At 35.4% G+C, this 16,446-nt stretch overlaps 2 protein-coding genes across 3 annotated transcripts; both read right to left on the bottom strand.

The window, feature by feature from the left end:
- Positions 1-415: 415 nt before the first annotated feature.
- LOC101248015 (protein NPGR2-like) lies at positions 416-10,775 on the bottom strand. 2 transcript variants are annotated; one of them, XM_004240957.5, is made up of 6 exons: positions 10,095-10,775; positions 8,917-9,182; positions 7,344-7,596; positions 5,862-7,078; positions 5,515-5,668; positions 416-1,197 (listed from the first exon to the last, which is right to left on the bottom strand). In XM_004240957.5, the coding sequence occupies exons 2-6, from the start codon at positions 9,166-9,168 to the stop codon at positions 881-883; spliced, it is 2,193 nt and encodes a 730-aa protein (XP_004241005.1). In that variant the 5' UTR covers positions 9,169-9,182; positions 10,095-10,775; the 3' UTR covers positions 416-880. The 2 variants fall into 2 exon arrangements, with proteins under 2 accessions (XP_004241005.1, XP_010322242.1); XM_010323940.4 differs by lacking the exon at positions 10,095-10,775 and adding an exon at positions 9,884-10,080.
- Positions 10,776-12,912: 2,137 nt separating this feature from the next.
- LOC104647995 (glycine-rich cell wall structural protein 1-like) lies at positions 12,913-13,821 on the bottom strand. Its single transcript, XM_010323996.1, has one exon. It carries the CDS (start codon positions 13,819-13,821, stop codon positions 12,913-12,915), a length of 909 nt encoding a protein of 302 aa, XP_010322298.1.
- Between the last annotated feature and the right edge of the window lie 2,625 nt (positions 13,822-16,446).

The raw sequence follows: 16,446 nt of genomic DNA on the forward strand, positions 1-16,446 counted from the left end.
TGTCCAATTTAAAAAATTAAAAGATAATTTATTTTTTATATCTATTTTTTACTTATTATTAAATATTATTTATCATCTATCATATTTCTCAAAGCAGTAAGTTTAATAAAGTGAAAAGATAATATAATGGTGTTACCCTTTTTATTTATTAGAGTATTTATCATCTAACACAACTATTATTAGATAGAGATTGTAACACAATAATTAATAATACACTCAATTCAGTATTATAAGACGTGTAACTAACACAGCTATCATATTGTTAAACTAAAAATTTAGTTATTCAAAAATTATACAAAAAGTACTATAACAGGCAAGTTTTTATATATCAATATGATATTAAAAAATACATTATAAAATAATAGTCAAAATTCTTTTTGTCAGACTCTAAAAGAGAAAATCATAACACCAAAAAGAAACGAAGGAAATTTAATATTAACAATACAAAGCTATTGTTGGTTATTAGTACATGAATAAGTATAACAAAAATTATAACTATTATTATTACATCAAACCAAACAATAAATTAAAAAAAAATAATCACAATATTACTTTGTTCAGTATTTTTTTGCTGCAGTGAAATTTACTTTTTTTTTAAAAAAAAGAAAAAGAAAAAGAGAACTAGCTTTACATATTCCATGAATATTTCTAATAGCTACTAGTCACTTACCCATATCAATTTCATATTCATACAATACTGTATGGTAGATAGCAAAAAGCTGTATGAACATCACTAAAGTTTATCCACCTTAAATACAAGTCCACAGAAACACAGTTAACACAATAATGCTAATATATTTTTGTTTCCAATTCTCTGCCCTATGGAGCTGCAAAATTTTACATGTGGGATGATGATTCAGCTGTAGGTAAAATATTGGACTCATCTGAATGGTTCAACTGGTGCAGATTCTTGGAGAAGTTCAGCAGCCTCGAAACATTCCGCAGCTTCGAGTGCAGATACACCATTTTCACTTTTGTAAACCAATCCAAGATTGTACCAGGCAGAAGGATTTGTTCTGTCAAGCCGTAATGCATCGGTCAGAAAGCTTTTCATGACAGGCAATGATTGGCCATCGAGTTGTCGAAGAACAATGGCAGTGGAAACTAAACTTGGAACATGGTTGGGTTCTATGTCTAAAGACTTCTGAAAAGATTGTAAGGCTTCTTTGTAGAGTCCCCTAGCTTGATAGAGTAATCCTGCAAAATGATCACCAGTAATTGTGCCTTTCAGAAGTTGGCCAAGCGAACTCATGTCAAAGCTGATGAAATTGCAAAGATAGAAAGCATGAAACAAAATCATGTTCTTCATTTAACCTCTAAAGAATAATCGAGACTAGCAGGGTGTCAATCAAAAGTTAGAGTGATGGAGAAGCACTTCAAAGAGTAAAGGATTTACGATGAGTAAGGAGTAAGATAGAATACATGCACAATACACTGCCAAGTGTACGTAGCTAGTGAGGTAAGAGTAATATTGAGGTAATTAAATGGAATTGAAGCATTAAAATATGGACAATATAGATATAGAACTCAAATGTTTCAGGAGAACGAAATGATAGATGAAGATATTATACATAGGATTAAATTGCGATGGTTGAAATAAAGGAACACCATAGGGGTTTTATCTTCCTACCAAAGTGAATGGAAAAATCTATAGAACGACCATAAGGCCATCAATGTTGTATTTTGATGAGTTTTTAGAGGGTTGAGCAGCTGAAAGATCAAAAAAGGCTGAAATTGTCTCTCAAAACTTTTATTAAGCATAGAAGACTTTAAACGGCCAACTTAAAACAGAAAATCTGCAGAATAAATTCAAAAACCTCAACTATCTCAACTCAACTCTTTTTTGGGCAGCTTTCCAGGGGTGCAAAGACATAGCATATAAACCGCTATTAAGGATCAATCAAAGGAGAGGAATGGAACAAAACAAAAGGGGAATAAGAAGCAGGTTAATTCAAAAGCAGTAATTCCTAAAGGGGTGACATTCATGTGTTGGTTGAAACTAAGCTAACAAGGAATGACTCGATTGTTTACCAAAATCTGGAACCACAGATAGTTGGGAGAAGCTCATGTAGAAGCTATTGGAAAGAGCGGGGGGATAGTAGTGCTATGGGACAAAAGAGTTTGGAAGGGAGAAATGGTAGACACTGGAAATCAAATGCTTACTTGTAGATTTGAGGGCATAGAGCAAGAACTGACATCGCATTTAAGTGCAATTTATGCAGAATGTGTGAGAGGGGAAAGGAGGGAATTTGGTGGGAACTGGCAGCCATTAGAAGCCTATTTGAGCGGCCATGGGTAGTAAGTGGGGATTTCAACATAACCAGATATCTAGAGGAGAGAACCAACTGCCAAAGAATAAATGGTGCAATGATAGAGATTTCAGAATGGATCAATGACATGGAGCTTGTAGACCCTCCTTTATTTGGAGGGTCTACACTTGGAGAAGGAGCCAAAATCGTGAGAGTGCTTCCAGAATATATAAATTCTTCTACTATTCGGGGAGGAACAATATCTACACATCAAACAATCACTGATGCCAAAATTGGAATCAGGCCACAAACCCATCATGCTTACATGTGGAGATATGGATTTCAAGAAAGTCATGTTTTCTGTTTGAATGATGGTGGTTAGGAGTAGAATATGGTTTCAAAGAGAGGGTAAAAGAATGGTGGGCCTCTTTCAATGTAACTGGAGCCCAGCATACATCTTGACTACCAAACTAAAACTCCTAAAAGGAAAATTAAAAGAATGGGGGATGGAAAACAAGAGTAACTGGAGACAGTGGAGGGAGGACATCTTGAACCAAATTAATGGATTAGAAAATATGGAGCAAAGAGCACTCACGGTTGATGAATTGCTCCAGAAAGTTCATTTGGAAATGGAGTTCGAGGAGGTGGTCAGATAGCATGGAGACATAGGTCTAGAATCCAATGGTTGAAAAATGGAGATACAACACCAAATACTTTCACAGAATGGACACAACACATAAGAGATGCAACACCATTGACAAAATTGAAGAGGAAGGGACACATCACTGATCCAGAAGTTATCAAGAGGAAATTCAAGACTACTATCAGAATCTCTACAAAGAGACAAACATGGAGACCTAATCTAAACTTACAAGACATCACAAGCATTAGCTTGGAGGAACAGATCTAGATGCAGAGACGGTTTAAGGAGGAAGAAGTCTTAAAAGGCATCAATCGTTGTGCTAGTGACAAGGCACTAGGACCTGATGGCTTCCCAATGAGCTTCTTCAAAGAATTTTGGAGTATCTTGAAAAAAAGACATCGTGAACACTATGAAGCATTTCCATGAGTTCCAAGTTTCTGAAAAAGGTATGAATGCCACTTTCGTGGCTTCAGACCAATAAGTCTAATTAGAGGGATGTACAAACTCATAGCTAAAGTGTTGGCTGAAAGGCTCAAACACGTGGTAAACAAGCTGGTGAACAAGCACCAAATGGCATTTATTAAGGGCAGGCAAATCATGGATGCTGCATTAGTAGCCAGTGAATGTGTGGACACAAGATTAAGAGGAGAGAAAGCACACATCATGTGCAAACCTGATTTGAAAAAAGCATATGCCCCTGTAAATTGGGGGTTTCTTCTAAACATCTTAAGACAGATGGGGTTTGGAGCTAAAATGGATAGGTTTCTTGTATTGAAAATGTCAGATTCTCCATTCTAACCGGTGGGGTTTTTTTCAACTGAAAGAGGTTTGAGGCAGGATGATCCCCTCTCCCCTTTCCTATTCATACTGGTCATGGAGGGGCTGAATAGCATGCAGAGGGTTAACAAGAGGACAAGCAGTTTATTCCCTATCAAGGAAGTAGCACAGATGCAACGATTGGCTAACATCGTAGGGTGCAAGATTGAGCGATTCCCAACAACTTAATTGGGAATACCTCTGGGAAGCAATCATAAAGAATCACTGATACGGGATGGGATAATCCAGAGGTCAGAGAAGAAGTTCGCCAAATAAAAATCTCAATACTTGTCACTTGGGGGCAGACAAACACTAATAAATGCACTGCTGGACACCCTCCCCACATATGTCAGGTCTCTATTTCCCTTACCAGCTAAGGTGCCGGAAAAATTGGACAAAATTAAAAGAGACTTTCTTTGGTATGGAAATAAAGAAAAGAAGGGGCACTATCTTGTTAACTGGGTAACAGTGCAGCTACCTAAGCTCCAAGGTGGTCTTGGAGTTAGGAATCTTCGAATCTATAATGAGTGCCTCTTGATGAAATGGTTCTGGAGATATGTGGAAGAAGAACAGGCTCTTTGGAGAGAAGTCATACATCACAAGTATGACCCCCAATGGTGTATCAATGAGGCCAGTATACCATATGGAGTTTCAACATGGAAAACAATAAGATCCTTCTGGACCAAACTAGCAGGAAACATCAAACTCAAAATAGGAAATGGAGCTAAAGTACTATTCCGGAAAGATGTTTGAGTAAAGACGAGATATTAAAACAATCTTTCCCTGACTTATTTCTTTCTGCAGCAATATAAATATACTCTAGCTGAGAGTTGGGCAAATGGTTGGGATATATCTTTCAGGAGAAATTTCAATGACTGGAAAATAGATAGGGTGGCACAATTGTTACATGCAATCGAAGAGTTTATTGGTTTAGCTGGAAGGCCAGACACAGTCTCGTGGATACACTCTGAGGATGTAAGGTTTACAGTTAACAAACTCTATAAAAAGGATCTGAAAACTCAGCAAGGCCTCAGATTAGCTGGATGGAAATATGTATGGACAAGCCAAGAACCAACCAAGATCAAATGTTTTGTATGGTTGGTAGCTAGAGGGCTTGTCTGACTCAGGAGGTACTGCAGGTACTGCAGAGGAAAGATGCACTACTAGTACCAAGGTGTTTTCTATGCAATGAGACCAACAACCATCCTCTTCTACACTGTAGAGTTAGTGGTCAACTATGGTCTCTGTTTTTGAGGCTCATTGGTAATAGCTGGAGAATGGTAGCACATTCTGCTGACCTGTTGAGTTGCTGGATCAGGAGAGGAGGAAGTAAAAGCCAAAAAAAGTGGTGGAGAATTATTCCAGCTTGCATATGGTGGTTAATATGGAAGGAAAGAAACGGAAGATGCTATGAGAACAAATCAAACTCCATACAGAAAGTTAGAGAAAATTGTATAGCATATTTGTATTTTTGGTGTAAACAGGAAGGTATAGAGGAGGTAGACCAACTAGTAGATATGCTAGGATCTTTGCAATTAGCCTTCCTAGTCCCTCTATGTACTAATTTTTGGAGGTCACCAGCACATCCTTAATGCTGAGGATTACAACAATACTAATTTCAAAAAAAAAAATCTTAACATCAGCAATTTTTAACACTCCTCCTTTGCTTCTGTTATTGCAATCTAAAAAATGTTGTGTCTCCTCAAACTTTGATGGATGGTGCTGAATTCTTTTGACACTCCAAGAGACATCTTATAAGAAAAGTTGGGAACATAAGCCAAGATAAATGAATCAAGCAAGTAATACCTGCAGAGTGGCATCTCGAGGCAGAATGAGGATTGATAGCCTCGGATTTGATTAGGCAAACCTCTGCATCACGCCACTGAGACAAGTTTGTGTATACATTTGCTAGATCGTGCCACGTTTCCATTTCTAAACTTCTACTGTTGTCTCTCGTGTTCTGTGGGGTCAAAGGGAAAAATGAACAATGCAACTGATGAAAGATGGGAAACTTAGGATAAATTGAAAGACTAAACTCAGAAATTGAAGGACAGATTGAACATTCAACAATGTAATGCCTGAAGAAGACAAATCGAATTGGAGAAGAGAATCATATAGTCCAAGTTAATATCTCCTATTGCAAGGAACCATACCTTTAACAACTTTTTGTGAACTCCAAAACTTTTTCTCTGAACCTGGAGTACTGCAAGAAGATGAGTATATGTCTCCACGGCATCCCGCAGATGACCCTGGGCAATCTGTAGTTTAGCTTTAGTGCGGAGCAGTTCTCCTTGATTCCATTTTCCTGTTTCGTCTAGTGCAGCATTAATTATGCTTTCCGCATCTATATACCTCTTTTGAGCAGATAGTATGCGAGCTAGAAGAAGCCATCCTTTGACAGTAGAACCCCCCTCCAACTTCAATAGCTGCTTTGCATAATAGAGAGCAATGTCCAACTTTCTCTGCTCTGCATTCTCCAAACTAAGATAGAAAAGAACATTAGGATTTCTTCCTCCGGTCATCTTATGTGCCGAGTCAAGTGATTCAAGAGCCTCACACAATCTTGAGGTTCTCTCAGAATCAGACACAATGGTGCGAGATCGGCCTGAGAGTAGAAGACCAAGTAAGCATTTTGCAACACTAGCCATCTGGTTACATTTCCCTTCAATTTTCGGGAGCACTTTCCGGGAATACCCCATCCCTTCTTCCAATAAGTTAGGATACTCTGCACAAATTTTTGCAGCAAGTACTAACTCAAATATGCCGTTCTTATTGTCCCTATTATTCATCAAGTTCCTTAACAGATTCAAAGCGGCCATGTCATCACCCTCTGCATAATAGCACAGGGCAAGGATAGTGTACTTTTGTCTTCTAACAACAACTCCAGGGAGCAATTCCTCAACCTGACGAGCAAGTGCCCTAAACTCACCTGCAATGGATAATGCAAAACTGAGGTGATCCAAGATTGATGGATCCCATACAATTTTATTGAGGATGTATCTTCTTAGAAGAACCAGAAGCAGCAATATAGCTTCTTCTATGTTGTTTCTAGGTATGAAGGAACCTTCTGCCTGCGCACGAAGATTTGGAGGAGCTGCATCAGTGCCACTGTATAAGAGAAATATAGCATACTCCTTTTCTATTTTGCTTCTCGTTTCCACGTCAAGATTCCAACAATAAAGCAGGGCCCTTCTATACGACAAAATTGCTTCTTGAGGAGCACAAGCTAGCTTCCACAGCTCAGGAAGTAACTCCACTGCCTTGTTCAACGTTTCCAACAATTTGCAATCAGTAGAAAAGTTTTCAGGTAAGCCATCTGGCAAAGCAGACTCAACTGTATCCAGTATCACTGCACATGACTGAGCAGCTTCTGCACAAGTCATAAAGAAAACCTTGAAGGCTCAGTAACAATCGATAATGCAGGAACAGCCTTAAAGAAGCAAACATGCACAGATAGAGGTTTCGCGATAGTAAATTGAAAATGCCTCATTGCAGCCTTAAAGAAGCAAACATGCACAAGTTGTTGACTCAATATTCCACAATTAAGTCGGTCGAATTACAGTTCCCAAGGAAGAAGATAATGTGATAGAATAAACACATATAATGAGCTTAGCTAATAAAAAGTGAGGAAGCACCTGTGAACCTCCCAAGAGCCTGCAAGGATGTTGCTTTGAGTAAAATGGCCTCAAAGAGAAGACTTACTGCATGCATTGACATAGGTGGGATAGCATCACTAAGCGAATTCCGCCTAGGTACCTCACCTCTTCTTGCGATGGAAAGTTTTATCTTGGGAACCACCGCAGCAATATCTATTCCCTCAAATACATGAAGAGCAGCCTCAATGTTACCTTTTTGATACTCAAGTCGACCTAATAATGCTCTTGCTTCCTAAAATAGAAGTGTCTATTAGCCCACAAGTAGAATATGAAGGAAAATAGAAGTTGAGAGGTCAAGAACTTTTATTTGTGAGGAACTTTAGTGAGTCACTCTTACCTTGGAAATGCAAGTTGACAAGTTGAAACATTATTGTAGTTTAATACGCAGTAACACAGTGATAATCTTCATTGATATAATGGATATCTCCGGTTTTACAAAAGATATTAGTGATCCATTACAAATTAAAATATAAGCATGCCATGTCAGAAGAGTGGAGAGTAAAAACAAGGGTTGTTCATGTAAATAGAGTAGCAAAAGCAATAGTAGGTTTGGGCTTTGAACTTCCATGTTGGAGGTCTCAAGTTCGAAACCCATTGCCAACGAAAGCAAGGGGTTTGCCTTCTGGGTCGAGCTCATCGCACCAGGCTTGCCTAGTGTGGGTTACCTCTCCTATGTGGTTTGCGAGCTATTACATAGGCGTGGGGGTTTTACCCTGTGCGCACCCAAAGGGTAGCAGCTGCGGTTTCCCTTGTCATAAAAAAAAAAAAACAATATGTACGACTTCATGCTAAGATATAAGAAGATCACTCAAAGACTCGTATGTTTAAAAAATCTGTATGTAAAGCAGCTTGTTTCCTCTCGTGCTTCCGTTGAAAAATTCAATTTTACTTTCACGTGCTACTGAGTCGTCCCCTTAATTCTTTGAGCATGCAATCATAAACTCTGTTTCACAAATTTTAAATGTAAAAACTACTAAAGAAAAAGGGCGGCCAAGGGCACTAAACTGCAGCTATGAGCAGGGTTCGGGGAAAAGCGGTACCACAAGGGTATATTGTACGCAGTCTTACCCGCACATGTCTGCAAGAGGCTGTTTCCACAGCTCAAATCGGTGACCTCCTGGTCACATGGCACAATTCCACCAGTTACGTCAAGGCTTCCTTCTAAATGTAAAAATTATTGTGTCTACCAAATCATAATACAGCCCACAAATTGCATTTCATTTATTAAAGAAATCCTTACGGTTGATAATTTAACAAAATGACACATGATAAAGCATACAGAGCAAGTCCCTGTGCCTCAGTTGAAAAACAAATCTCAGTTTTCCCAAAACCAGTTTAGTGATGGGATTTATCTAATAATAAAACAAGATTTGTCGTTATCAATTGAAAAATTTCCTAGCATCCGGCATACATAATCAAAAAACTTCGGTACTGCATCAAATCAAATTGTGGGGCGAAATTTGTGATGATAACATCTGATCATTAGAAGATATTAATTATGGGATCGAAATGGAAAGCTAACTTCATCATAAACAACTTTTGTGACACCAACCTCATAATTCAAAATGCCACTCTCACGAAGAGATGATTCTGCTTCTTCTATGTTACTGGTGTCTGCCTTGGCGTCATCGCCAGCTCGTGAAGAATACCCACTAGCTGAATAGTCCCGAGTTGCAAGAGACTCGGATGATGGAATAATATCTTCAATCCTTAACTGTTCCCCTGAGCAAATGCACTTCATCATCTTCCGCAATCTAAGGCTTAAACTAATTTTCTGCTTGTAAACCCAATACTTAACACTCATTCTTTCTCATTACCCTGAAATATTAAATCATAGAAGTTCACAAAACGTATTAGAACCCAAATGGAACGTAAATTAGACACAGTAAACAAAGATAAGATACTTGGCATGATACATAAACAGACACTCAAACTTGGCCTCCGCTGGCAAGTAAGCACTCCAACTTTGAGAGTGCACACATCAAGACTCTTCAACTTGGTCTCAATTGCCAACTAGGCACTCTAACTCGCCCCCATTGTGCCTTGTGGACACCCCTTGCTGATATGACGCATAAATTTTGAAGGTGTCTATAGGATCATTTTGTAAGTTGGAGTTTTCAACTGACAAGTGAAGACGAGTTGAGGTGTCTAGATATGCTTATTTGCCAGCTAAGGTCAAGTTTGAGTGTTTGTATATATGTATTATGCCTAAAATATTTTATCCAGGAGACAGCAGCATAAGAGAAGAAAGCAAGAAAACACAAAAAAGTAAACCCAACTAAAAACAATTATACAGTCGAAGGAAAGACTAGGCCAAATTCAATCTCCTTCTCCTTGTAGAATTTTGTTAATTTCACATACGCCCAACTAAACAATAATCATACAGTTGAAGAAATGTTGCACCTAAATTCAAACACCCTAAAACAACTGGAACAAAATCTCCAAGATTTGTAAAGCCCTAACATAATGAAATTGTGTAAAAGTAAGCAAAATCCAATTAAGGGAAGAACCAACATTACCCAAACAGAGCTTCAGTTAACCTAAACCACAAAGAACATGTTGCATCATTTCCACAGAGAATTTTAGGGTAAAATTTCAATTTTTTAAAGCTAAAATATTCAAGAAAAGAACAACCCATTGCATCACATCACATCACACAAAATTGTTGAAAGTAATCAATTTCTAACAGTGAAGTGAAAGATAGGGTTAAATCAGTGCATCAAAAAGTACCTTTTGATTGGTAAAAAGCATTGACTGAGCTGAGCCCACAAGCCTCCACTACCCATTTCTTCCAAAGATTAAAGCTTTTTGGGTTGATTTTCTTGACTGAGTTAGACCCAAAACAACGAAGAATCCAAAGCTTAACAAAATTGTTTTTTTATTGCAAAGTTTTCTAACTTGTTCCTCTGTGGCGTTTAGTAGAACTGTAGAAGAGAAGATTCACAAGTCAGACACAAGGAGTGAATGCATTAAATGACACCCAACAAACCCTGAAATCTGAAATCTTCTCTTCCACATTTCCATATTTTTTCTTTCGTTTGTATTAAAGTTCGATTAATTCATTCATTCTAGAGTTATCATAGTAAATATTTTTTAATCTTTTATCAAAAGTTTAAAGACCTATTAATTCATTCTTACTAAATGGTATTAAAAATTTCAAACTATAATTACTTAGATATGAAATTGCGTTTGTTAATAGTAAATATAGAATTTAGTAGCTGCGATATAAAAAATTTGAATATACATATAGTGTAGAGCCTCCAAGAAGGGTTTCGGATTTAACCAAGGAAAAAACTAATCTCATTCACATTACCATATTTTGATTATAGAAAGTAAAAATTACTTTTTTATTACGCGTTATAAAATTCTTAAAATTTTAAATTGTGTTACATAAATTATGACGGAGATAATAATTAACTGTGACAGAGATTTTTCTTAATAATTTCTTAAACATTAAAGTAGTAATGTCTGACAGAGTCTTTAATTCCTTTACAGTGTTTAATTAATTTTTAATTATGATGATTATTTTAATGACTGCTTTAGGAAAAGGCTAATGGAGGAAAGGAATAGAGTGGGGTCTAATTATTGAATTTTGGGGTACAAAAGGCCTTCAATTCAAAAAATTTATGTCAGTTGCCTAATGTGGGTAGAATATAAAATTTATTATTTTATTTTACTTTTCTTTATTTTTTTTATTTAAGAATATTTATGAATTATTTTGCCACTTTGCACGTGCTATATTTCATTTTCATTTTCGAACAGGGTGCTCTTTTAATTAAATTAGTGTATGTTTTTTGAAATTAATTTTATATTTAGTCATTCTGTGTAATATAAAGAATACAAATTATATGGACAGAATTACAAAAAAAAAAGATACAATTATATAATTTACGTTACCAAGATATAATCTAAAAACTTGCATTATAAATTTTCAGTCAAAATTTAATTTGATATACATAATTTATACATCTGATATATAGCAATATACAAACTTCACATACATCTTTTTTTACAAAAAATATTTTAAGACTTGATATACGATATTATACAAAAAAATATATAATATTATATAAGATGTATGTATACACTTATGTATTATAATTATCATTTAATACATTATTAAATGAAAAATTAACTTCGTTTCTTTCTTGAATTCAAATGTTACATTTAAAAACTTCGCTAAATCATTCAAAATTTCAGATTTAGACTACTCAATATATTATATATCTTTTGCAATAATACTTACTCAAAAAGGAGTTTATTTGCGAAAATTCAATCTTCAAACTTAACAAAAATTTGTTTTTTAGCAATATCAAAGTTTCATTACGAAGTAAGATCGAAAGCAAGTATTTATGATAAATAAATTAAAATGGAGATGGAAGATGAATTATTTAGATAAATTTCGAGATAGAATTCAATTCCATTGGAAGTAGGATAGTTAGGTCTATGTGAGTTATTTTGGAGTAACTTGTGCGGAGTATGAAGGCTTCGAACTTTTTCTTATCTGAATCTCAAGGATATGACCTTCAAGGGTGGTGCTCCTGACAAGATCTTCTCAATATCCAAAGTTTAAACTCGAATTCTAATTAAGTGTGAAACAATCTCACCACGACAATATTACGATCCATGTTGGTAAACCACATGCTCTTCTATCAAGTAGTATACATATGGATAGTATATAATGAGTCACACACACATTTGATAAAATGAATTATATAAAGTTTGTAACATATTGTTAGAGCTAAACAATATTACATTTCATTTTTATTTTATGTCTTATGCTTCATTAGAAATAAAAATCATTAAATACATTTTATAAGTAAAGAAAAAGGAGATCTAATTCAAACTTTAATAATAAATATTTTCAAAAAAAATTCTATCTGCAAGTGTCATTCGCATTAGCAGTCGGTTCCAAATTAAAAAAAAAATAAATGAATCGTTAAATTAGTAATTCAATAGCAACAATTTCGATTCGATTTATTAATCAAATCAAGTCTCCATCACCATATATTAATTTTTCTTGTAATGTAATAATGTATATGAAATAATTCCTTTGGTGATTAATTATGATTTTTAATATAATTGTTATAGAATTATATTTAAGTACTACACTTTTTAATTGCATGGCACATATAAATTTACTCGATATTTATTCACCTTCACGCATTTGACGAGTGCAATACATGTATGATAAAATCAAACATTGCATGAAATATTATGTATATATGTAATTTGTGAAGTAAATTAATTTATTAAAGATAAAATCAAAAGCTAAAGTTAAATTACCTTTAGTTAACAAAAAAATTATGACATTCTTTTTCGAACATGTCGAAAAGAAATATATAAATTAAAATAAAAAATATATATTTAGACGAATAGGTGAAGAATTAATTAGGTACGATTTCATTTCATTGATAATTTATGAATAACAAATACTAGTGCTACATAACACAAATAGAAATTAATTATTGGGAAAAAAACAATCTTTTTTCTTAAAAATATGCAAGTCCTGCATGTTTTGAGTTCATGCAAACTGAAGACATTAATTTCAGTGATGTACACCAACTTTGCCAAACCCTCCAACGACTCCTACCCCAATGCCACCGCCTTTACCAAATCCTCCTCCAGCACCAGCACCAGCACCAGCATCAGTATCAGCTCCTCCTCTTGTACCCCCACCAATGCCACCGTCTTTACCAAATCCTCCTCCAATACCAGCATCAGCACCAGTACCAGCTCCTCCTCCTGCACCCCCACCAATGCCACCACCTTTACTAAATCCTCCTCCAGCACCAACATCAATACCAGCTCCTCCTCCTGTACCCCCACCAATGCCACCTCCAATGCCATAAACTTTAGCGAATCCTCCTCCAGCACCTCCACCAATACCACCACCTTTACCAAATTCTTTTCCTACGCCACCACCAATGCTCCCACCTTTGCTAATGCAATCTCCACCAATGCCTTCGCCTTTGCTTATCCCTCCTCCAATCCAACCACTCTTTCCAAATCCTCCTCCAAAGCCACTACCAATGCCACCACCTTTTCCATATCCTCCTCCAATGTCGACACCCTTTCCAAGTCCTACTCCGATGCCACCACCTTTTCCAAACCCTCCTCCAACGCCACTACCAATGCCACCACCTTTTCCAAATCCACCTCCAAAGCCTCCACCCTTTCCGAATCCACCTCCTATGCCTCCACCCTTACCAAACCCTCCTCCAACACCACTACCAACTACGCCTCCTTTGCCAAAAACACCGCCAACTCCACCACCCTTCCCCATGCCTCCACCTATTCTAACTCCACTACCATACCCTCCACCAAATCCACCTCCCTTACCCATCCCAAAAAACTTCTCATCCTCATTATTAAAATCTCTAGCAAGAACCAAACTCCCCCCTAAGACACAAATCCAAACCAATGCCAACACTCCTATCCTCATTCCCTTGCCCATCATCTTCATGTGATTTAAGCAAATCTTTTTCTTTCTCTATTTTAAAGTCATTGCCTTGGTACTAAGAGGCAAATTAAAGGGCTTTATATATACATATATTCTTGCTTGTATTTTAGTAATGTACTTTACATTCTTGCTGTCACATTGATGTGCTTTAAGTATATAGTTTCAACTACCACCCGTTAGCCGCATTCACATTCGTAGGTACCAAAAACAATTATGGAACTTGTGCTCTTCAATTAAAAAAACAAAGAGACATTTCTGCCTAATTAGCACAATCTATGACTAGGTAGCACTAATGATTTGGTTTTCAGTGTTAGAGTACTTTTAAGTAATATGCACATATATAATTTTTTTAAAAAAAGGATAATGCTAAATCGCCAAAAATTTAAAAAGTTTATGATATTTTTTTACTAGTCATCCATAACATAGTTACTTTACTATATGATAGATTAAACATTCACATGGTGAAAATGATTACTAGTCGATTTACTATCTTAGATTAAACTATAAAGAGCCGTTTGATATGAATGTACAAGTTACGATGTGAGATAAGTTAAGTTGGCATTAGTTTTATTGCTAGTTTAATTTGTCATGTATATTTAAAATATATAATATGCATTACATAACTTTTAAAAATAACTTGTCAATTTACAAAAAATATTCTTCATTTTATATAGTTTTTTGTTTTTATCTTTTCTTTGTAAAGGCTTTAATTATTCATTCTTTAAAAGAAATTATCTTATTTAGCTTAAACACTTTTTTGTGTGCAATTTCATGACTGTATCATGGGTTTTAGGGGTATAACTTTTATTATTTTACATATTCTATCTCGCATAAGTTATTTCAATATTACTATTTTACTCCATAGGTAAGAATAATTAACTTGTCCTAATGCTAACCCTAAGATAAATTGTCCCACATTTTGCGACCAAACAAAGAATTAAAATGTATTAGAATCTTACACAAGATTCATATCTTTCTTTATATATCCATCACATCAAGCAACTCCTAATAACATAGCATATATATATATATATATATATATATATACTTTGACTCTTAATTAAGACTAAGTACGTAGAGTAGTATTTAAATCCATTTGTTATACTTTTTGGTCCATAGAAATCAATGTCTCGCAGGACGAAGTAATTTTATTGGCCTGCCATTTTTGTTCCTATTACTTGCCTACTTTAAAATTGATAATAATTACCATAGTAAATTATCATTTTATTTCTATTAATTATGAAATACGTGAACTAAAAATTTAAGATTTTCAAAAAGTTTTATTTTTTTTCAATTAATTAATCGAGCGTATAATAAATAAAATTGGCCCCTTTCTTGATTTATTAAAAAGGACAATTAAAAAAAGAAAAAAATTGAACAAGTCTAATTCTTAAAAAATAATTAATAAAATGACGTGTTTACTGTGTGATTTTTTTAATATGATAAATTCAATTATTGGAAAAATGTATTAATTATCTCCCAACGAAATATGTCTTTTTTTAAAAAAAATTCAGCAGTGTTACGGCTTCTAAATAATTTCCCAAGTTAGAAATTGAGTTTATTGTGTGATCAAAAGAGCATTTATACAACGTGTGGTCACATTTTATTAATTTGAATTTTAAACTACTATATTTTTACTCTTTTACTTTCAGTTTCATTATTTGCATTATTATTTATAAGGCATAAACTTTTCATTATCGAACATATATATATATATATATATGTTATTTTATATTTATTTATATATAAAAGCCATTGGTTTCAATTAGTGTAGGGAAAAAATAATTTCCCCCTAACTCTTTGTAACGACCTGTTTAGTCGTTTTGAGCAGCAGATTTTATTTCTGGAAAAAACAGGCTGAGACAACGGAACCCACGACGGAACGTCATGGGCACGACGGACCGTCGAGGGTGTCTCGTCCCAAAACACTTAGAAATTCTAAAATTTGGGTGCTGAAATCGACTCTCTGAACTCTGTGACGGACCTGCAGGACGGACCGTCACAGGCACGACGAACCGTCGTGATCCACCGTTTCATAACACTTCAACTCTTGAGAATTTGGTACAGGGAACGATCCTCTGAACGTCGTGACGGAAATGCAGGACGGACCGTCGTAGGTACGCCGGGCCGTCACAGACTCCTTAAGGAAATCGAGTCTCTGACGAACCTGCATGACGGACCGTCGCAGGCGCGACGGGCCGTCACAGGGTGCGTAATCCCAGTTGAAGTCGGAATTCTGGTTAAGTTTTAAAGGGACGTTTTGGACTATTCCTGCTATAATTATATATTTCGTGGGTCTATATTAATAACTCAATTTCTTGGGCGATAAAAGAGGTAACCTTAAGTTAATTAGTGGGCTATTATTGTCATCTTTTATTCTCAATTTCTTGATAATATTGTAAACCCTGCTATGTGCTTAATTGTATGCTTGCATGAATGTAATTATATAATTGTGATTATATAAGCATGATGAAGTTATTGAATCTCAAATCTTGCAAAATCCTAATCTCTTTGTTAATAATGAGGCCTTGGTATAAAAGAAGGCGTGATGAACTAAAATAATGGGATTGATGATGCCTTGGTAAGAAAGAAGGCTTGATGAATTGATGGAAGGAGATT

This window comes from Solanum lycopersicum, chromosome 6 (genome assembly GCF_036512215.1).
Source record: "Solanum lycopersicum chromosome 6, SLM_r2.1".
Lineage (NCBI taxonomy): Eukaryota > Viridiplantae > Streptophyta > Magnoliopsida > Solanales > Solanaceae > Solanum > Solanum lycopersicum.

Bases quoted from the DNA above. Each gene is read 5' to 3' on its own strand.
- LOC101248015 (XM_004240957.5), bottom strand. From the start codon at position 9,168: ATGAGTGTTAAGTATTGGGTTTACAAGCAGAAAATTAGTTTAAGCCTT. The intron at 7,597-8,916 runs GTTGGTGTCACA...CTTCTATTTTAG, and splicing joins GTGGCATTTTGAATTATGAG to GAAGCAAGAGCATTATTAGG. The intron at 5,669-5,861 runs GTATGGTTCCTT...TTGACCCCACAG, and splicing joins TTCACAAAAAGTTGTTAAAG to AACACGAGAGACAACAGTAG.
- LOC104647995 (XM_010323996.1), bottom strand. From the start codon at position 13,821: ATGGGCAAGGGAATGAGGATAGGAGTGTTGGCATTGGTTTGGATTTGT.